The following is a 22797-nucleotide window of genomic DNA, read 5'->3' as shown; positions in this document are numbered from 1 at the left end:
CGGTTTCCGTGGTGATACACGTCCCGGATTGGATGGACGCGCTGGGGATTTACACACCGTTCTGAATTTCGGAGGGAATTTCGATATGGATACCGCCAAAATAACCAAAAAATGACACGAAAGGAAAATAAAAATAAAACTCTCGAAAAACCAAAATATATTAGAGATGGGCGGCAGCGGCCAGCTGTGAGGATAGCGTGAGTCACGAGACACATCAGTGGAGCAAAGTCTGGCAACGCCACTTCGTAAACGGTCATCTGCCTTTTAAAAAAAAGATTTGTCGCCTTATGCAGTTCTCTCTCTCTCTCAAAAAATCGAACTTTTCTTAAAAACTTTGCATCCAATCGATTAATCAATTGAAAAATGGTTACAGTCACTGAAGAGATGAGAAAACAGTCTGGCAGCACGAACGATAAGTGTATCGATAAAAAGCTAAAAGCAGCTCTCTAATTAGTCTCCGGGTAATTTTTTTTGGTGTTTACACATAATCTAATACGAGGAATTACCTGCAAATTTTGTCAAATAAAACGAATTTGTGCTGTGCCGGATTCGCCCGTCGTCGTCGGTTTCAGTTGTTCTCGATCTTGTCGTCAGCATTCGCGCTCGATATCCAATTGTAGTTGTGGAGGAGCAAAAAACCAAGTCGGCGAATTTTTTTTTTGGCAAAAGGAAGGAATATAAACCAACTAATTGTTGTTGTTGTGAACACGGTGTTGTGCGAGATCAACTTTAAGCCGAAAATCTTAAAAGGCAGTGAAAGAAAACGGGAAATCTTGCAGCTGGCCGGTCCCCTCCCGCCGACGCCCCTTTGCCCCCCATCCCCCTCGGACGCGACGCTGTGCGTGCATTGTTGTTGTTTCCGTTCATCTGGATTGCACTGCTCGCTCTCTGCAAATAGTTGTTTTTTTTTTGTTTTGCGTGTTTTGTTGCTCCCCTTTCGGTTCGGGTTTTTAGGTGGAATAAGATTAAACAGTATTGCTAAGCTATGTCGAAAAACAAGCTGAATCTGGTGCTGCCGCCGGTAAATACGGAGGCAACTGTTGCCGCCGCCCAAGTGGCGCCGACACCGCCATTCAAAACCCCCTCGGGCACAGAGTAAATATGACATTTTTCTGCACTTGTGTTTCTTTTGGGCAACCCCTAACCCCTTCCCGTTCCATTAACCCACTGCGCCGCAAATTTGCCATTTCATTTCCCTTTGATAAGATTTCCCATTTACCTGCAATTAATTTTCTCCGATTGATTGATTCGACGAAATTCAATCCCCCAGAAAGGACAGGGAGAGCGAGGTAAAAAAGAGTGAGAGAGAGAAAAAGGAAGAGGAAGAACCGCTAGTGTGGGTGTCTTTGGACCGTTCTTTTCTGACATGACGCACGCACACACCCACACCTGTCCACAGTAACGGTCGAAATAATAGGCAACTGTAACTGTTATAATTGCAATAAATTGGACAATAATCGCAAAATATCATTAAGAATAGAAAAATAACCCAGCTTCCACATATTCCCATCCCATCCAATTGCCTCCTCCACATTTTTACATTTTCGTTTTGGCTCGCAAAAATTCATTAAGAGGTTAAATTAAAGCACACACAGTTTGCTGGGCAAGCCGAAGACGAGCATCGATGCGCTAACGGAAACGCTGGAGGGCCTGGACATGGACGACACCGAACGGAAGCGGATCAAGGTGTTCCTCAGCCAGAAGGAGAAGATTGGCGAGCTGTCCGACGAGGATCTGGAGAAGCTCGGCGAACTGGGCTCTGGCAACGGCGGTGTCGTGATGAAGGTCCGCCACACGCACACACACTTGATTATGGCCAGGAAACTGATCCATCTGGAGGTCAAGCCGGCAATCAAGAAACAAATCCTGCGAGAACTGAAGGTCCTGCACGAATGCAACTTCCCGCACATTGTCGGCTTCTACGGGGCCTTCTACAGCGACGGCGAGATTAGCATTTGCATGGAGTACATGGATGGCGGCTCCCTGGACTTAATCCTTAAGCGTGCGGGCCGGATACCAGAATCCATTCTAGGTCGTATCACGCTGGCGGTGCTCAAGGGCCTCAGCTATCTGCGGGACAAGCATGCCATCATCCACCGGGACGTAAAGCCGAGCAACATTCTCGTCAACAGCAGCGGCGAGATTAAGATCTGTGATTTCGGCGTCTCCGGCCAACTAATAGACTCAATGGCCAACTCCTTTGTGGGCACCCGCAGCTACATGTCGGTGAGTTTTCCTGCCTTGCTTCCCATCTGGAGAGACCTCTCTAATAATGCTTTTTCCCTTCGTCCACTTGCAGCCCGAGCGATTGCAGGGCACACACTATTCGGTGCAGTCGGACATCTGGTCGCTGGGTCTGTCGCTGGTCGAGATGGCCATCGGCATGTACCCCATCCCGCCGCCGAACACCGCCACCCTGGAGTCCATATTTGCAGACAATGCGGACAATGATGGCGGCCAGCCGGTGGATGAGCCGCGGGCAATGGCCATCTTCGAGCTGCTGGACTACATTGTTAACGAACCGCCGCCGAAGCTAGAGCACAAGATATTCTCCAACGAGTTCAAGGACTTTGTGGACATTTGCCTCAAGAAGCAGCCCGACGAGCGGGCCGATCTCAAGACCCTGCTGGTAAATGCTATTGTTTCTACTTGCTGCGTAATTTAACCCATTCGCGGCGAATGGCTTTTAGAGATAGTTTCCTTACGGGTTAATGTATTAACGATTTGCATCTGTTTCTTCCCTTGCAGAGTCATCCCTGGATACGCAAGGCGGAGGTGGAGGAGGTGGATATATCGGGCTGGGTGTGCAAGACAATGGATCTGCCGCCGTCGACGCCAAAGCGGAATACGTCGCCCAACTAGATGTGGCCGCCATGGATCCCCCGATCCCCCGGTACCCGATTTTCAGCCTCTTCCCTATCCTATGTATATCCGCTCACGCATACACGTTATTTATTTGTATGTTGCCCATGTACTGTTGTATCATATGTAGGCGGATATATATATAATTTATATATACGTTTTAGGTGTATATGCATGTTATATATATCCAGTTCTTTCGATTCCTTCCGATGTCTCTGCGTGTGTGGTGCCTCCTCCTTTCGCCAGCCCCCCATCAGCTCTTTGTCTAACTTCGCGTTGGCGCCGAGCAAAAACAACTGAATAAAAGACCTTGCAATTAAATCGAAAATAAAGAAATCGAAGTCATACCATGTGTACATATAAAATGCCTTTTTCGTCTTAGTCGGCGGGTTGTGCCCAAATTAACCATTTTATTTTGCAGTGAAAACACAAAGTAAAGTAAACTTAGTTCACATTTTATTAAGGAAATATCCAGTGATGCCAAGGGATTATTCTTTTTTATGAATATTTTTATTATTTCATCAACCAAAATGCATTCTTAGCACAAGGAAAGCCAAGTTTCTCATAAATTAGACTTTAACCCAAGTTTAAACACGCGCCAACCCCCATAATATGACAGTTAAGTGGCAACACTTTTATCGATTGGCTTGGATTAAATACGCAAATTTCATATAAGTAACTCCACAAATAAAATAACCAACATGAGTAGTATTTTTCTATTTAATATGATTTAAAAATCTTGAATTCCATCTGATCACAAAAGCATTGGTTACAAAGTCAAAGTTAGTTAGCAAAGTTAGTTAACTGGCAACGCCATAAAGTTATTGTTATCGAGCGCTTCACATAGGACGCCAATAGTTTCCATCTCTAGCTCGTGTGTCAAAATAAATAGGTAAGACAAAAAAAAAAGTCGAATCAAAACAAAAAGAAGCAAGAGCAGAAAAACAGCTGTAGTTAGTTGAGTGTATATAAACACAAACACACCCGTGGCGCAGTTCATGATAAGCGATTTGCAATTGCAGAGATCCGCAGCACGCAATTGCGCGGGGGCGTTTCGACCAATTGAACGAAATCAAAGAGCGACGAAGGAAGAGAGCTCCAGCTAAGGAGAGAAAAGGAGAGAGAGCGACACGAACACAAACGCAAACGCAAACACAACAGACGCAAATTGAGGCAAGGCAGTGTTCTTTGTTGCAAATTATAGTGGGGCCCACCTACCACCGCTCCACCCCTCGCCACTGGCCCCCCTCCCAGCTGCAGTGCGACGCCAAAGCATACGCTTCCCGGCCGATCGGGGTTCTGCAGTGCGACAGTAGATCCAAGACAGAGCTCCTATGCAGACGTCCCTCTCTCTCTCGCACTGAACAACTCGCCGCTGTCGCCGACTGCAAATTGGAAGGAGCGCAAGTGCAAGTGCAAGTGCAAGTGCAAGTGAAGCGGAAGCGGAGCCATGTCGGCGGTTAATCAAAAGGAGAGTCCCAGTCGGGAATCGACAGCCTCGACATCCGGCAACGTCTCCATGCAGGGTGACAACACTATGGAGTCGCTCTCCAGGGACTACAGCATGGGCAGTCTCAATTCGGCCGGCAGCCAGGACGAGTTCTATCGCTCCCGTGATCATGCCGAAACCATCCTTAAACGGATGCAACACTACGTGGACAGCCAGCAGCTCTGCGACGTGGTCCTCATCGCTGGAATCGATGGCAAGCGGTAAGTTAAAATCGGCCAAGTCGCAAATCTCTGATCGAGACAAAGAATTGGAAAGTTCATTAGCGATTCCCTCCCGCTCCCTTCCTCCTTCCTCCTGCCTCCCTCCCCTCTGCTGACCTTCACTTCGACGCAATTCACTTGGGTTCTTTGTCTGTTTTCCGTTTCTGCTCTCTGTGCTGCGCTGCGCTGTCCCCAACGCAATTCCAACAGTAAACACAGACACACATACGCACGCAGGGAGCGACAATTATTGACAAGATAATAGCACGCACTATGCCAGCTAAGATTAGGTTATTAAGGATATTGTCGAATTTACCCAAATTAAATGCTTTTGTTAAGGAAAGAACGGTGGATCGATGGAATTAGAAATGATTTTTGATAAAAAATAAGCTACAACTGATCAGATATTTCCATATATGTACATCTCAGAAAAACATATTCAATCAAGCAACGTAACTCAATTGATTTAATTGAGACGGTTCAGACTTTCTCTGTTTAATCACACACTGCTTTATACAAATGTATAACTGTTTTATATATATTTATTTATTGTACATATTTAGTTTACAATTAAAACAGTTGCAGGAAGTTAAGCAATAAACTGCAGACTTAAAACCTCCAAGAATATCTGAAAAATGATATTTAATAACAAGAACCAGCTGTGAGATTATATTTCTTCTTGTTAAGCAAGTGTTCCGCCTCATTGGCTTTATAATTTTAAAAGTTTTATTAGTCAGCTTTTATTATTTAATGTTTTTTTCAAGTTACAATATAGTTGATCATGTCCGATTATACTTTTCATACTCATCAACAAGATAACAAAACGTAGTTGTTTATCGCAATCGCCATACGTAGCAAGTTTATTAAACCCATAAATAATAAATAGTAACTAGAAAAATATTAAATAACTGAAGAACTTTCAAGTGCTACTCTTTTGAACGTTACTGTGAACGCGTCGCACTAATTGCGACTGCAGCAAAAGTGCAGAGAGAGCGAAATGGAGCTTGAGAGAGGCCAAGTGACTCTGGCAGAGAGAGAAAGCTTTGTTTTCCTCCTGAGAACAATGACAATGCAACGCAACAGCGAAAGATCAATCTCAAAACAAAGAGCGACAGAGTAGAGGGGCAAAAACAACTGCAGCAAACATTAAAAAAGAAATGAAAAGATACATAGATCCAACGATTTCCGATCGAGATTTGTGCCGCGATCCCCAAGTGCAGTTGTGCGGCATTAACATTATTTTATTTCCTCAACCGCTCGGCTGCGCCTGCGCATGCGCCTGCACTCAACCGGTTTTGCGGATCGTGAAAACCTGCTGATCTGTGCCACAATAAACAAAGAGGCAAGAACGCCAAAGCATATGCACTTACACAGCATACAGTGCGTTTCGAAACTATCAGTGTAGCAGCATATACAGCTAGGGTCAAAATAGCGTATTTCCTACGTAAAGATCTTTGAAAAATGGTTGAATCTATGCTAATTTGGAATCTATAAAATATACAATACTAAAATAATCAGAGTTTTATTGATTTATGTGTACATTTTATACCCTTTCATAGTATTATAATTATAGTCTGATACTTAAAACGCAGTGAAGGAGTCATTTCCGACCCTATAAATCATATATATTCTTGATCAGCATCAACAGGAGAATCTTTTTAGCTATGTTGGAGAGAAAACAATTTTTGTAGTAAATTTTTTCAACATTTTTTTAAGGGGTTTCATCGTTAAAATTTTCAAAAAAAATCGAATTTTTTAAGTTTGTAAACTAAATATGCAGATTTGTTAAACTACAACAAACTAACACAGAACTGCTTTCCAGATTGAAATTAATGCATTTTTGACAAATTTCCACATAGAAAAATCTACAAACTTTAGCTTTCTTTCTTGATTTATGTACCATAATTAAATTATTCCATGATAATTCCATGATAAGCTCTTAATAATTCTTTGATTTCCGAAAGGGTTGAGAAAGAATTATTCAAAAATATATAGAATTTCAATTAAATCCTTCAATCTTTCACAGAGTATCCGCCCATCGTCTGGTGCTATCGGCCTCCAGTGCCTACTTCTCGGCCATGTTCACGGGATCGCTGCGCGAGACCAAGGAGCAGGAGGTGACTCTGGGCGAGGTGCATGGCGATGCCCTGCACATGCTGGTGCAATACTGCTACACTGGATTCATCGAGATGCGCGAGGATACCGTGGAAACGCTCCTGGCCACGGCCTGTCTGCTTCAGTTGAACGAAGTGGTCAACGCCTGTTGTAATTTCCTAGCCCGCCAGCTTCATCCATCCAACTGCCTTGGATTCGCCTTCTTTGCGGAGCAGCAGAGCTGCATCACACTGCTCCGGCTGGCGCAGTCCTACACCTGTCAGAACTACATGCAGGTGTGCCAGAATCAGGAGTTCTTCCAGCTAAACGCCGATCAACTGACCAAGCTGCTGGGCAGCGACGATCTCAATGTGCCCTCGGAGCAGGACGTCTTCCACAGTCTGATGTCGTGGGTGCGCCACGACCCCACTGCCCGCGAGCAGCACATACCAGATTTGCTGGCCCTTGTGCGCCTGCCGCTTCTGAAGCCTGCCTTTATTATGGATCACGTGGAGAACGCGTGCAAGGCCAACGCGTGCCAGAAGCTAGTAATGGAGGCCTTCAAGTGGCACCTAATGCCGGAGCGCAGGTCCCGCATTGCCACAGAACGAACTAAGCCCCGCAAGTCGACGGTGGGTCGTCTCCTGGCCGTCGGCGGAATGGATGCCCACAAGGGTGCCATTAGCATTGAGAGCTACTGTCCGCGTCTGAACAAGTGGACACCGTGGAAACACATGACTGGTCGTCGGTTGCAATTCGGCGCCGCTGTGCTGGAGGACAAGCTGATCTTGGTCGGAGGCCGCGACGGACTGAAGACCCTAAACACCGTGGAGAGTCTTGATCTAAATACAATGGTCTGGGCGCCGTTCAATGCAATGGCCACGCCACGTCATGGACTGGGCGTGGCAGTGCTGCATGGACCGCTCTATGCGGTGGGCGGTCACGATGGCTGGAGTTACCTGAACACTGTGGAGAGGTGAGTGAGTGTGGGATCGAGTGAGGGATCTGTGGTAATATGTTTCTTTATCTTGATTCAGATGGGATCCCATTGCACGCAACTGGAGCTATGTGGCACCCATGTCCTCGATGCGTTCCACCGCCGGCGTGGCTGTGCTAGGCGGTCGCCTGTATGCTGTGGGCGGACGTGATGGTTCCGTCTGTCATCGTTCAATCGAATGCTATGATCCGCACATCAATAAGTGGAGCCTCCTGGCTCCAATGAACAGGCGACGCGGAGGTGTCGGTGTAAGTAAACCGACAATACTATAGATAGAACTAATTAAGGATGCTCTCCTCACACTAATACAAACCTTAATCCTATAGGTGACGGTGGCCAATGGCTTCCTGTATGCTTTGGGTGGCCACGACTGCCCAGCCAGCAATCCCATGGTTTGTCGCACGGAGACAGTGGAGCGCTATGACCCGGCCACCGATACGTGGACACTGGTGAGTCCTCCATCTCTCTCTCCCCCTGTCCAGTTTAATTATGATTCTCCTCACAGATCTGCTCGCTGGCCGTGGGTCGAGATGCCATTGGCGCCGCCCTGCTAGGTGATCGTCTTATCGTCGTCGGCGGCTACGACGGCAATCATGCGCTCAAAAACGCTGAAGAGTACGACCCGGTGCGGAATGGATGGAACGAGTTGGCGCCGATGGCCATTGCCAGGGCCGGTGCCTGTGTGGTGGCCATTCCTAATATTATATCGCCAGCGACCCAGCAGACGCCGCCCGGTGCTACAGTTTAGTTTAAATCCACTTCGCTTTCGGTTTCAGTGTAGTCTCTCGTCAATTGAATCGCCACAAAGGGTTTTTATTCATTGATATCCCCTTCCTCGAATGGTGGTCGATACTTTTGGTGAAAGTTAGCACTGAAATCGAACTTTTTAAAGTAGTTGTTGTTACTGTTGTTGCTGTGAGCTGCTCGCTATTCGGCGTTCGTAATGCTCGTGTTCTTTTGAACCTGGCCAAGTGTTGTTAAACGCAGCTAGCAGCACAATTGCGCCGCCGCCTCGCTCTCGTCTCTGTGTTCTTTGACATTGATATCGCTTTTGCTATTGTATATGACACAACAACCAAACCCCGTTTATGGCATCACTCATTCCCTAAAGCATTCCAAAAAAGAAAAAACCTACTTTCCAAAAGAAGGTACATACCCGTGAAATCTCATAGAAACGCATGCAGCTACTGCGAGGCTTTCAAGCTAACCTTGTTCTCTTCCTACCTACCTACCTGTAATTAACCGAATGTATAAACAATCGCTATAACTTGTAGTTACTGTCCCATCGTCAGCACTCACTACATGCTTTGCATCACACACCGCATACTAAATGCATTCCGAAATCTCCATTGATATCATTTAAATCGGAGCTCGTAAGATGGTTTTATTGTTATAATCATTCCACATCTCTCCCAAAGAGAACAAAAACTGGAAGCAATCTTGCGAGCTCTGGTCTAAACTACTATACTATACTATATATCCTAGACTAAATAAGACTGCGCCAAGCCAAAATTCCAAAAATTCAAAAAGAAAATAGGGAAGAAGATACATTGCACGTAAAGTGTTCATTTCTACTACATTTAAAAGACAAAACGAAAACAATCAAAAACAAAGACATACATAGCTGCGAATGCGCTTAGTTTTAGTTAGTGAAATAATTGTATATGTTAACGTATGGCATTAACTGAATGATTTCGATATCAGTTTGCATTACTTTAGTTAAGTTATTGTTTTCGATATAGTAGCCTGTAAGTATTAGAAATATTTGTGTGCGTGCGTACAGAAAACGAGCATTTATTTCTAATTTATTATTATGTTTTCTTATTTCTTTCTTTTCCCATTCTTTTATTTCCTCCATTACGATTGATTGCATTTAACGCTCGCGTGTGTTCCTTAGAAAACGAAGAAGTGGAAGCCAGTACGATTGGATCCAATCTGGCTTAATAGGCCTTCAAGACCTGTTGCGGGTGTCGGGGTCGTGAACTTGTAAATGCAAAAATGAAAAAAACAAAAAAAAAACTTGGAAAGAAAGCAAACCAGACAGAGCAAGAAGCAAGATAAACAAACTATAAACATTTAAGCCAAGCTACGAAAAAAACACAAAAAAACAACAGACAAGAAAAATACAAAATATGGATGAGAATTTCAAATTTTACGTATTATTTTATATTTACACCCATATACATACATTATATATACATATACATATATATATATTTTTACACAAAACATACACTATGCATAAATGTATTTTTTGTAAAATAAAGCGATAAATAAATCGGTTATTTCTCCAGCAATTGGAACTGTGAACATCGAGAGTATAAAAGAATTATAATTGGGTATTTAAGAAGGTTTATTAATTTATTATATTTCTGTGTGGAATTTATTAAAATATCCATATTTTTTCAGTTTTCTAGTCAAGAAACTGTATCAGCACTCATTATGCTGAACATTTTATTTGATTTTTATTATTTAAATATTATAAATTTAATTTGTCTTTCCTATGAAGTTGTTGAATTTGTACTTGGCAATTTTATGTGAGTTTCCTGATACTGTTAAGCTTTAAAGAGGGCAGATCTTTTAAAATATCCAATTTTTAAGTGTTTTATTTTTTTTTTTCTAAAATTATATATTTTTTAAAATTTTTATATACAAAAAAAAAAAAAACACCTGCTATAAATGTTTATAAAGTAAGGACCAACTCTCATAGTTTTAATGCCCTTGCAAACTTCTAACCAAATTTCAAAGTAAAGTAATAATTTTCGACCCTATAAACCATATATATTCTTGATCAGCATGATCAGCCGAATCGATTTAGCCATGTTGTAAAGAAAATAATTTTTTTTTTTTAATTTTTTCAAAATTTTATAAGGGGTTACATGTTAAAATTAAAAAAAAAATCAACAAAAATGTGAATTTTCTTAAGTATTAAATGCAGTATGCAGATTTATTAATCTAATAAAAACTAATATAGGTAAGCTTTCCAAAGTGAAATTAATTCATTTTTGACTTGGTTATGCGTTTTTTAAACTTTGATTTGTTAAAAATAAAATATCAAATAAAAATATCGACTTTAAGGATCTTGTACACGGAATTATAATTTTAATCTGTGAAATTTTAATTTTCTTAAGTATTAAATGCAGTATGCAGATTTATTAATCTAATAAAAACTAATATAGGTAAGCTTTCCAAAGTGAAATTAATTCATTTTTGACTTGGTTATGCGTTTTTTAAACTTTGATTTGTTAAAAATAAAATATCAAATAAAAATATCGACTTTAAGAATCTTGTACACGGAATTATAATTTTAATCTGTGAAGGAGTCATTTCTGACCCTATAAATATTAAATTTTCTTTATCAGCATCAACAGACGAATATTTTAAGCCCTGTAGGAAAGTAACAAATAATTTTTGTCATTTTTCAAAATTTTATAACGTAAAACAATTTTATAAAAATATATTGTTTAAATTTTAAATCATTTCAATTTGATAAATTAAAGCCACCGTTATCGGACACTTATCGATAGCAGGCGAGAGTCTGGCAACGCCGCGCAGTGCCGTTTGTCATTGGGTGGAAATTAATATAGAAAATAAATTAAATTAACTTAATTAGATTGCAAGATCCGCGAACGGAAGACGCGGAGTTGGCGACATGGAAGCGGAGCACCTGAAGCGTCTGGAGGCCAAGGAGGCGGACCACATCCCGGCCATTCTCGACGAGTTCAACACGAAGGTAAGGGAGCACAAAGCTCAGGATTTTCCCTTCCCTGTAATTACCGGATCATTTTTTTCTTATTGTTTGTTTGTTTGCGTTTGGGCAGAATGCGGATTTGCTGGTCTTCGACAGCTTCCGCACGGACAATCAGTGGCACGAGCTATGGCTGGCCATCTTCGGGATTCTGGAGGAGCAGCGGCTGAGTCACCTGCATACGCAGTGCCTGAACACAGTGCGGATTCTGACGCGGGATGAGTTCAGCCTGCAAACGAATTACATCGAGCAGGAGGTGAACACCCTGCTGAGGCTGGCCAGAATAGAGGCCAGCTCCTTGAAGCTGCCGGCCACGCCGGACGAGCTGAAGCAGCAGGAGCGCGAGGAACCGCAGCTGGAGCCGAGCAAGGCCCAGTCGGAGGTTATAGCCGAGGCTCTGAAGTGCCTCTGCAATCTGGTCTACCAAAGCTCTGACTGCCGGCGTCAGTGCCTCAGGCAGCACTGCCTGGACGCCATCCTCAAGCGTGTGGCCAGCTCCATGCGACATCCTTGCGCCCTGGAGTACTACGATATGAAGCTGCTCTTCCTGCTCACTGCCCTGGAGCCGGCGGCACGTTCCCGCCTCCAGATCGATCTCAATGGCCTCACCTACATGACCAAGTGGCTGGACGACAAGCTGGGCGAGGAGGTTGCCGGCGAGGAGCAGCTGAACATCATCTGTGAGCTGCTCAAGGTGATGTTCAATGTGACAAGTGCTCCGGACAAGAGTCCCAACGAGTACGAAATCCAGAGCTTACATTTGACGGGCGTGCTGCGGGAGCTGCTGCTTCGCTTCGGCGACATGACCACCGACAAGGAGCGCGCCGTGGTCACCCATGCCATTAATCTGCTGACCAATATCTCGGGCAGCTGCCTCACCGAGCTCACCCTGCGCTGTTCGAATGCAGAAGAACAGGCCCGGGAGCAGGACAAACGACAGGAGAAGGAGAAGGAGAAGGAAACACAGGGGGATGCAGAGACAGGTGCCCGGGCCAAGCCTCCTCAGTGCTGTTCGCAGTGTTACGAGAAGCGGAATGTCCGCAGTCTAGCCGTGCTGCTGCGCTATCTGCGTCAGTCACTGGCCCAACAGGAGGCCGAGGCCAGTTCCCACGAGCTGTTGTCGCCGGTGCTCACGGTGCTGGTGAAGTGTGCTCGCAGCGATCGCGTGATGCGTCACTATCTGCGTCAGGAGATCCTCCCGCCGCTGCGGGACGTAAGCCAGCGCCCAGAGATTGGCCAGGAGTTGCGCAATCATTTGTGCCGCTTCCTCACACTGCCCGCCATGATCCTGCGCGATCTGTCCGCCGAACTGCTGTTTGTCCTGTGCAAGGAGGACGTGGGCCGCATGATCAAGTATACGGGCTATGGCAACGCAGCCGGACTATTCGCCAAGCGGGGCATACTCGACTGCCGGCGAGTGGAGGGCGCCGACTACTCATCGGACAGCGAGGACAGCGATACGGAGGAGTACAAGCAGCAGCAGCAGGGCATCAATCCGGTGCTGGGCTGTGTGGAGCCACGCAGCAAGCCAAATCCGCTGGACGAGATGAGTGACGAGCAGAAGGAGTACGAGGCCATGCAGCTGGTCAATCTCATCGAGCAACTGCGACAGGGCGGCATCGTTAAGCCGGCGCTGATCGATAAGGATGGGCGGCCGCAGCCACTGGAGCACATCCTTCAGCTGCAGGAGGAGTTGCCGCAGCAGCAGCTCGATCAGAAACGGAAGACCTAAGCTTAAGTTGCTTAAGCTGGGCTGGCAGAGGATATCTAGAGGGTTCTGCTATGGCGACGCTTCCAGGCAACAGAGCTACCAAAAATAATCACCGTGAGAACGCAGCATTTATTTCACAGCAAGGCCATAGATTTTGTAGCTTTAAATGTGTTCCAAATGGGGGAATGGGTCAATGACCTCGCAGCATTATATCCTTTGATCCCTTACTAAGGGCGGGGGGATATATTTTCCGAGCATTATGAGTAATTATCTGTTTAATCGTTACAATGTCGGTCTTTCGATAAGTTTGCATTATTAATTGATGATTTATCTATCGTCCTTTTAACGTATTCATAAAACTTGATGAGTATTGCTAGTGAAATATATACGATAGTATTCTTAGCATTTCGTTGCCATATTAAGAGTTTGCCTAGCTATTCGGGAGCCGATATCATAGCATCTCCAAACTTGATAACATACATAATACAAAAAATGCAAAACAATCGTTGGGATCGTCTTCCGACCTTGGGGAATGTGTGATGAAGGGAAGGAAACCAAAACTGAATTCTTTTATATAGATAAATTTTGACTAATCCTTGTACTAATAGCTAAGTGCATGTCTCTATATATTTATATAAACTCCAAATATACACTTACCATCCATAGGTAGCAAGATCGAGAAATGATATATACTAAAATAGATCCATTTTCACTCTCAACTCCCTAAGCTAATCATGTTGTCTGTGTGTAACTTTAGTCTGTAACTCTTAGAACTAGCGATAAACTAACAAACTAACAAAGGAGAGGTATTAGGGGGAGGAGGAAGAGGGTAAACCCACACCAAATAATCGAAGTTGCAAAGTTCCATGGGACGATTCCAGAGCTGTTTTTTGAGATCTATATACAGGAAAAATACCTATATAGAGCTTTATTGTGTTCAATTTGCTATAGCGATAGATGATCCACTTACATATACCATATATGTACAATGATATATATACATATGTTATGTACATCAATACATCATTATAATTGTTGTTGCCGTTGTGTGTGCGTGTGTGTATATGCTAATACTTAAGTGTGACTATCCTAAGCTTAACAATAAATCAATCAAAGTCTTGCAAATCAAATTCAATGGTTCAATTTTGAAAAATGCTCGTTTCTTATTATTAAGGAAGGTCGTACAAAATGAATTAATTTTCAAATCTCTTATAAAAGATGTTCCAAAGCATGATTATCTATTGAGTTTAATACTTATTTTTAAAGAATTTCAGCCCTCGAACCATATATTTCTCTTATATTAATATTGAACTAGATCAGAACCTTCCAAATAGTTGGAAAAGTCTTTAAAAAAAAGTTATATGGTTCTAGATTATAGTTTAAAGAACTTTTTAATATTATTCCTAGCTTTTATAATTAAAACTACTAATTTAAAACGAAGATCCTAATTCTCTTTGGGGCTTACTCTCATGGCAAAGTGAACAATAGGTCCACAATTTAGACAATCTATAATTTCCTATAACCAATATATGTAGTATATATGAAAGGGAATAACAAACCCGCAAATTATATCCAAGATTTGAGCAATCCTTATATATATATATACATATGGTAAGTAAGATTACTCAGATCACCCATTAGAGGAGTCCCTGCTCCACGCCCATCATCAGGTCATCATCATTATTGGTTCCTTCTGGGCAGGAACTGCGCCTCCTGTATATCCTGCGGCCGCATCCGTATATGTTCGTAGCTCGGACCAGTGCCAGATGGATGCTTCTGCTGGTGCCTCCGATGTGCACCCACTTTGATCTCATCGCCTTGCCCCTTGTTCAGGGCAAGCAATCTGGCCATGGAGTGACTGGGGTAGAGCTTGCCGCACTTGTGGAAGGGTTCAGCAAAGTCCGCCTCCTGGGAACGCGATAGGCCCGAGTCCGGCGACGAGACCGGCGATTTTCTGTGCAGCGGCTGCTGGGTGAAGGAGTGATAGCTCTTGGCCTTGTACACATTGCCCAGATCGGGGAGCTCGTAGTCGTTGCTTTCGTCGCGGGCCAGGAACTCCTGGAGCTGCAAGTGCCTCAGCTTGTCCTGTTCCAGGCGAAGGGACTCGTAGCTCTGGCCAGGATCCGGGGGTAGTGATATGCCCGCATCACCGCCGGCTGCGTCACCTTTAATGGGCGGCGCCTCCTCCTCCTGCTGCTGCTGCTGCTGCTGCTCCACCTCCTCCTCCTCATCCTCCTTCTTTGGCAGGAGCAGATTGAAGTGATGGCGCAGCCGGCGCTGGGTGAGCATCTCCTGATTCTCGACTAGAAATTTCAACAGTTGCTCCTTGCACTTGGCCATCTCGGCCTCCAGGTTGCTGATGCGAGTGCGATAGCACCACACTGTCCCATTCTCCAGCTGTTGCATCGTATCCGATCTGCAGGAGTTCTGTATCTTCTCCGCCTGCACCAGCTCCTTTTGCTCGCTGAGCCGCTGCAGCTTGCGGGTCATCAGCTGGAGGACCATGTCGGTGGTGCCCGTGCCCACCAGACGCTGGCATCGTCCCCCCATCTGGACGCCAGTGGGTCGCGTTCGCTCCTTGTCCTTCCGGCTCGCCTCCATCTTTTCACGCAGCGCTTCCGTTTCCGGTTTGAGTACGGATGCGTGCTTCTCCTCCCTGTGCTGCCTCTCGTGACGGGGACGCTTCAATGCCTCGGCTGCCGACTCCTGACGCCTGCTGGCCTGGTTCTTGGGCTCAGGCGGAGCTGGCTCTGACTTTAGACGATGCTCCTGACTAACCTTCTCCTTGTCTCTGCCTCGATTTCGATCCCGTTCCTTCTTGTCCTTCTCTTTGTCCTTCTTCTCCTTCTCTTTCTCCTTATCCTTCTCCCTCTTTTGCTCTAGCTCCTCCTCGGTCTTGGCCTGAAGCTTCTTCTCCCTGATCCTGCGAAGGATTCGACTGCGCTCGATCATGGTCTGGAGATCCTTGGGTGAGGCCAAGTCCCCACCACCCGCCAGCTTCTCACCCCACTTCACCTTATCCAGCTGGCTGGTATAGACGGGCATGGTGGTGTTGAGCAGAGCCTTCACCTGGGCCTCGGCCTTGTTCTGGAACTGGACATGAGCCTGCTTCTGCGAATGCCATGTTGGGATCTTTGATCGAGGTGCCGTGGCAACCAACCCGTCCAGTTCCCGGCGCATAGCCATCGCGGCCTCGGCAGTGATCTTTATTTTGGTGTCCATTAGGGACGATGTGGCCCCTCCCACGGACGCCGGCTGCTTGGGATGCAATGACGATGTCGAATGATTGGTGCGTCCGTTCTGGGGCACATCCTTGACTTGCGTCGGCACTGACGACGACTGCTTCGGCGGCACTGTCAACGTGGAGGAGGTCCGCTGCTTCTGTTCGCTCTCCGCCCAGCTTTGGGTTATATTCCGCTGCAACGTACTGACGCCCAGATGATTCAGTTCCGTCCTCCTGACCGCCGGCACTGGAGCCACATTAGCCACTTTGCTTGTCGTCGTCTGGTGGGCACTAAGTGTCCTAAGGAGGAGGCGGTTGGATTGGGATGAGTTGCACAAGTGTTTCTTCAGAGGAGTGTATATTGTTTGTGTGAGAGGGGGCTTGGGATATGATATATGGTTCTTATTTCACTTCAAAATGAAGGTTAATTTAAAAATTATTTAATGGGGAATTGATATCAAGAAATATATATAGTATCCTGGAGAATTTTGATAATATTTCATATTAATTTTGTTGTTTTAAATGTAAAAATATTAGATAGAAGATATAGTTGATAAGGTATCAGGGATAGAAAATCAATATGATCTTTTGAATGATCTACAGATTGGGGAATTAATACTTATTTCATATTCATTTTGTAGTTTTAAATGTATAAATATTAGATAGAAGATATAGATCATAAGGTATCAGGGATAGGAAATCAATATGATCTTTTGAATGATCCACAGATTGGGGAATTAATACTTATGAACAAATATCTATAGTGTCCTTTGAGATTTTAATATTAATGTTGGTCGTTTTAAGAGCAATCAGATATCAGAATGATCTTTTAAATGATCAAATAAAGTTTTCCCTTTTACAAGTTTGAAAATAATATAATATTCTTATGAAGACATGAATATAATTTGTAAATATACATAGATATCAATTACTATTATTTTTTGAATTGATTTACTATGTATAATAATAATATATAGATAAAGTTTCATAATTTTTCTAAGGGATTGGCTTCCTGTATCAATCAATCTCATTTTTAAAGTATGGCTAAATGTACTTAAACTAGAGTATACTATATGAAAGGACTTATAAATATTCAATTTTAACTTATGAAATTAATGTTCTAATATTATTTTATAGTTCATTACCTAAAAAAAGAATACTTTTAATTTAAAAAGTTATTTCAACTGTAAGTAGGTTCTAACTAAAGCATCTGACTAACCCTCTTCCTATAGAGTGATCTTAATAATCTCATATCTTAAAACCTAAACTAAATCTCTTTCTAGAAACTAATCCTTATAATCTCATATCTTAAATACTATAAAATCCTATTGGCTTTGGCGCTGATTGAGACGACGCGGATGGGGGGGCAATCGATGTCTGGATCGATGCTGTCGCTCCTTGAACTGTGCCTGCATTGTGGCAGAATCTGTGGATGCAGATGCAGATGCGGATGCAGATGCGGATGCAGTTGCCTCCTGCTGCTTGGTGCTGACACACGCTGCTCTTGTGACAGTGACTTTAATGGGATTGACAGTGGATGTGGCACGCCGATGCTAGGGACGGCGGTACCTAGAAAAAGGGGACGAGTGGCTAGAGAAGCTCCACCAGCCCCGAGCCCCAGCGAACTACGAACCCAATATCTCCCCACCCAGCCCAAGGGGGATATACTCCTCCCAACTCACCTGGTTCGCGAGACGGAGCGCGATGGCTGCTGCTTCTTCGTCGTCGCCGTTGTTGTTGTTGCTGTCCCCGTTCCCGTTCCCGTTGCTGTCGTGGATATCCTAGAATCTCGATTGCTTGGTGGCGAGGTGGTCCTCTCCGTTCGACCACTGCTCCATGATTCCTGGACCATGGCATCGTATAGGTTCGATCGATACTCGTTGACGTTGTAGCGCACATCATCCCGCAGCGGCGGATGCACATCCGAACGGAGTTCCATGTCCGCGGAGGCGGTGCGAAAGCGTGTCACATACGGATGCAGTATGGCCGCCTTGGCAGTGAGCCTTCGATGTGGATCCAGCACCAGGAGGGATTTCAACAGTGTCATGGCATCGTCACTGCAGTGGCGCAGCATCTCCTCCAGGGAGTGGCGACGATCTCGATTGATCTTCTTGCTAAGCAGCACTGTCCCAAAACTGGCACCTATGGAATCGATATCCTGCTGGGTCACATCCGGCAAAGCAGACACGATCTTCTCTATCTGTAAATGAAACGATTATCATTATTCGATCTCCAGTTGGAAGTTGGATGATTACTCACCTGGTTAATGGTGCTGGTGCCCTGGAATAGAGGCTTCTGTCGTATCAGCTCGCCCAGGATGCAGCCCAGACTCCACATATCTATGGCCTTGGTGTAACTAGAGAAGCTAGGAGTTAAAAGAGCTTCCAAAGCGAAGGGTATTCCCAGACTCACGTGCGACTGGCCACCAGGATCTCGGGAGCACGATACCAACGCGTGGCCACATAGTCCGTCAGCATAGCTCCATGCTCCAGGTCATCGAATTCGGTGTTCCGCTTCTTGTACAGAGTACGAGCCAGGCCAAAGTCAGCCACCTTGAGTCTACCAACAACCACAAATCCTTGAGTCTCATTAAAGGAGTCTCAAAGGATCCCGTAGCTTACCTGCATTTGCTGTCTATCAGTATATTGCTCGGCTTCAGATCCCTGTGGACCACATTGCCCGAGTGCATGTACTTGATGGCATTTACCAATTGATACATAATAAATCGCTTGTGTACATCCTTCAGGATATCACCCCGTTTAATGACATTGTGCAAGTCGCTCTCCATGAACTCGAATACCAAATAAAAATCCAAGTTGTTGCCGGCTCTAGGAGTAAAATATAGAAGTCCACCAAGGAAAACCACATTCAAGCGATTTAAGAACTCACTTGTATACATCAATTAAACGAATTATATTGGGATGATGGCGAAAGGCACGAAGGAAGACCACCTCCCGATATGTGCGCTGGGCATCCGTTTCATCACGAAAGGCATCGAAGATCTTCTTGAGGGCCACCGTGGTCTTCTTTTGGCGCTCGATGGCCTTCCAAACGATGCCATAGGCACCCTTGCCCAGGCGCTGAAAGGGTTTACAATAGGGGATAATGATACCTTTAACTATATTCTCTTGGGAATCGTTACAAGTTACTCTCAAGTGATTTAGGTGAAGACGTTTGACCCACACTCACCTTCTTCACATCAAACACTCGCTCCACATCCTGATCCAGCTCATGTATGCGTTGCTCCTCCGCTGTGATGACCGGTTGCGAGGTCATTATTTTCCCAATCGCCAGTCCTAGCTTCAGCTTCTCGCCCCCAGGACCTCTGACCTTGTCCTCCTGCTGCTTGGTGTTGGTATCCCGCTCCTTGTGCTTATTGGCTGGCTGTGTCGTCGTCGTCTCCAGCTTCTTTTGCATATGCTGCTTATGCTTGTGGAACACCTTCTCGATCACCTGCTGGACGGACAAGCCGCGACTCCTTACAACGGAGGACTTGCAGAACCGGGGGCCGCCATCACCGGCGAATTCATCACCGGTTACCTGAACCGGCGCCAATTTGACGGATATGGGACTCTCCCGCCCGACCTAGGCCCTGAATTCCAATCTTCGGTTGTTGCCTCACTGTTGGAATAAATGGGATTAAGTTACTCCTTAGCGAGTGATCACTGTGTGCACGGGTAGAGCGGAGGCGAGCTGCTGCTGTTGCTGCCCCAAGTGGTTTTGCGGCTCCAAGTGGAGGAGCAACTGGCTCCTCGCGTGCCAGCTCTCATATGCAAACGGCATCAAGTATGTAAAATAAAATTAAGCGGCAACTGGGTTGAGTTACACCGACGAAAAATTGGTATAAGAAACGGTTTAATTGACTAAATTACTTACTAAATTTAAATCATAGTTTAATTATTAATTTCTTTTGTGATTTTAGGAACGGAAATTTGAAGTTTTATTTATATTTTTATTCATATTTATTATGAGAGAAAAGTTTGCAATGAAAACGTTATACAACAATATTTTATAGCCTACTTTTCGACGAACTTTTAACTACAATTTGAATCCTTAGAATTCTGGAATTTAGAAATCTTTAAAGATTAGTTTGTTTGGGAAATTAAAAATATATTTAAATACAGCAAAGTTTTCGTTAATTTTATTGAATTAATTCATTAATTTCTATATTTTTTCTATCTTATCAACTGATTAGTTGACAAAGAAAAGGAAGGAGGTGTCTAGATCCAATCTCATGTTGGAATTTCTGTATAATTTTCCACTCTTTCTCTCTCCCCTATGTTAACAATAATGTAAAAAACCTAATTCTAAACTCCATTAGATTTTTCTCTCCGTGTGTGCTAAAACGGAAACGGAACAACGGCCATAATAACGAGAGCGCACAAATAAAAATCGTGAAATCGGTAAATAAAACCAAACGAATAAATAAATCGCGAGGCGGCTTGATTGAAACCGAATTATTGTTAGATCGATCGGGGAGAGAGCGAGCGAAAGCGAAAACGAAAGCCCCCAAAATCCAATTGGCCTACGGAATACCTACAATGGACCGACCCTCAAGTGCCCAGGGCAACGTCATGTGCCATGCCTCCCACATACAGTTGTGGTCGCATTAATAGCAGCGAAAAAAATTCCTATAAGATATATTATGGGTATATACTATTTTTTTATTAATTATATATTGAAATATTCCTTTTTCCTTGAAAACTTAGTATTTTCCTCTAAGAAATTGTTTTCCAATAATTATTTCTATGACTAAATAAAATTGTTCATAATTTTTTGTATGAAATAACACTTGAATACTTAAAGAAAATAGATCATTATCTAGTTAATACTTTTCCAAAAGCTAGAAAATGTAAATGAAACAACTAATGTTAAAAGTCTTGTCCTTAATATAGGAAGTGCTAGTATTTTGACCTCATCTGTACCAACATATTGCCCGCAAAACAATCAAATCAAAGTAGGCGGCATGCAATCCTAGAATCGCCCAACAAAACAATGGCAAATGAATTTGTTTAACAAATAAATAGGCACAAGTACTCCTCATATGTGTGTGTGTGTGACAAAGCACACAGGACAACAAAATGCAAAAATAAAACCCTTGGCTTTTGCAATTTTCGATATTTAAACATTTTAAGGATGATCTTCACCTAGATTCGGAAGTCAAAAGTTATTAGAAAGATTAGATATAAAATGTTCTTTACCATTATTAGGAAATAAATGAAATTAAATTAAATTATTTAATGTTTACATGACCTCCTGTTAATTGTAAAGCATCGTAACAAGTTCATGCATGCACAGGAAGTAAACATGGCTGTTTTCTAACTGGAAAGTTTCCAGTTTCCACAAACTGGAAAGGATCTTTTCTAAACTCACTAGTTTTGGAAATAAAAAAAGGGATATTTCGAAACCCACATTTACTCAATGTTAGCCAGTGTAAACCCAAAGCAACAACAGCAGTAGACCCAATTGAATTTGGCCCAAAAGTTTTCAAGTGGAGCAGCACACGTCACTTACCTGGAAGGCAGGGGTTGGAAGGTTTGAAGGAGGTGGGCACGAAGGTGACAATGAACACCGTCTCTGGTTGGTCTTTTGCTTAAGATATTAACTAAAAAATATATATTTATGGAATAGAGAACGAAACAATGTGAACTGTAGGGATTTAGCATTAGATTGGGGATGTTACATCGAATCGTAGGACTTACCTAAAAACAATGAGATAAACTGTTTTACGAAAACACTCCAGAATTGAACAGAAAACCAAAACCAACTAAAACACTAAACTATAAACCTCCGGATCTATATCTTCGATCTATCGCTCCTGGTCCGGATGCACTTCCCGTTTCCGGTTTGGAGCATGAAGGTAATGAAAATAATACCGGAGGATGTCCTGCGATCATCTGCGCTGTGACAATACAATTTAATTATTTCACTCGCGTGCCACGCGCGATTAATTTTTTCACGGATTTTATTGAAATGATGAATATAACGACATTGATGCGTTCTTTTTTGGTGGCAATGTGCCGACGTTATCGTCTCCAACTTCAAACAACTCGACTTTGGCTCCGATTTTGGAAAACGTTTGGAGTAAATATCGAACGGTATACACAATAAAAGTGTTTGTGTTTATTTTTAATATTTTGGATTCATCAGATCGTGTGTGAAGGTGAAAAATTTCGGACTAGAACTGCCATAAGGCATTGCTTGACTGACACGTTCAGTCCAATAAACGCAACGGCAACTATGTTTCCATCATTTTTGGAGCTACGTTTTCGGTCCGTTTCGATTGAAATTTCACACTGAAGGGCTCCCGACTATAGTTTCCATCGTTTCCAAGTATACGGAGGTCCTGCAGGACTAATATGGCATCATTAACCCTCGTTTCTCTAACCACATATTCACACTTAACTTGGTTAGTGTCCTTAACATAATTTATCAAGGATTAGAGTGAAGAT

The 22797-nt window shown here is 43.7% G+C and overlaps 4 protein-coding genes across 8 annotated transcripts; 3 read left to right on the top strand and 1 right to left on the bottom strand.

The window, feature by feature from the left end:
* The first annotated feature begins 8 nt into the window (after window positions 1-8).
* Window positions 9-3215, top strand: Dsor1 (mitogen-activated protein kinase kinase 1). Of its 4 annotated transcripts, none has more exons than XR_015272560.1 (5): window positions 192-1095; window positions 1596-2226; window positions 2300-2629; window positions 2749-2958; window positions 3027-3215. XR_015272560.1 is itself a non-coding variant. In XM_020952775.2 (4 exons), exons 1-4 carry the CDS (start codon window positions 986-988, stop codon window positions 2860-2862), a joined length of 1194 nt encoding a protein of 397 aa, XP_020808434.1. In that variant the 5' UTR covers window positions 9-985; the 3' UTR covers window positions 2863-3215. The 4 variants fall into 4 exon arrangements, 2 of the variants coding, with proteins under 2 accessions (XP_020808434.1, XP_020808435.1); XR_002319683.2 differs by having other exon boundaries at window positions 1587-2226; XM_020952775.2 differs by having other exon boundaries at window positions 9-1095; window positions 1587-2226; window positions 2749-3215.
* Window positions 3216-4173: 958 nt separating this feature from the next.
* LOC110184319 (kelch-like protein 5) lies at window positions 4174-9960 on the top strand. 2 transcript variants are annotated; one of them, XM_020952810.2, is made up of 6 exons: window positions 4174-4572; window positions 6599-7642; window positions 7704-7911; window positions 7990-8112; window positions 8169-8405; window positions 9561-9960. In XM_020952810.2, exons 1-6 carry the CDS (start codon window positions 4313-4315, stop codon window positions 9651-9653), a joined length of 1965 nt encoding a protein of 654 aa, XP_020808469.2. In that variant the 5' UTR covers window positions 4174-4312; the 3' UTR covers window positions 9654-9960. The 2 variants fall into 2 exon arrangements, with proteins under 2 accessions (XP_020808469.2, XP_086692883.1); XM_086836757.1 differs by lacking the exon at window positions 9561-9960 and having other exon boundaries at window positions 8169-8470.
* Window positions 9961-10842: 882 nt separating this feature from the next.
* ric8a (ric8 guanine nucleotide exchange factor A) lies at window positions 10843-14252 on the top strand. Its single transcript, XM_020952781.2, has 2 exons — window positions 10843-11396; window positions 11485-14252. Exons 1-2 carry the CDS (start codon window positions 11316-11318, stop codon window positions 13141-13143), a joined length of 1740 nt encoding a protein of 579 aa, XP_020808440.2. The 5' UTR covers window positions 10843-11315; the 3' UTR covers window positions 13144-14252.
* Window positions 14253-14487: 235 nt separating this feature from the next.
* On the bottom strand, window positions 14488-22531 carry Erk7 (Extracellularly regulated kinase 7). The gene is made up of 9 exons (XM_020952812.2): window positions 22048-22531; window positions 21860-21994; window positions 19535-19966; window positions 19235-19425; window positions 18967-19173; window positions 18758-18904; window positions 18605-18701; window positions 18028-18545; window positions 14488-16645 (listed from the first exon to the last, which is right to left on the bottom strand). Exons 3-9 carry the CDS (start codon window positions 19760-19762, stop codon window positions 14803-14805), a joined length of 3231 nt encoding a protein of 1076 aa, XP_020808471.2. The 5' UTR covers window positions 19763-19966; window positions 21860-21994; window positions 22048-22531; the 3' UTR covers window positions 14488-14802.
* Window positions 22532-22797: the final 266 nt, after the last annotated feature.

The sequence above is a fragment of the Drosophila serrata genome, unplaced genomic scaffold (genome assembly GCF_035046125.1).
Source record: "Drosophila serrata isolate PLE 108 unplaced genomic scaffold, ASM3504612v1 contig_293, whole genome shotgun sequence".
Lineage (NCBI taxonomy): Eukaryota > Metazoa > Arthropoda > Insecta > Diptera > Drosophilidae > Drosophila > Drosophila serrata.
This window is presented reverse-complemented; position numbering and strand designations above follow the sequence as displayed.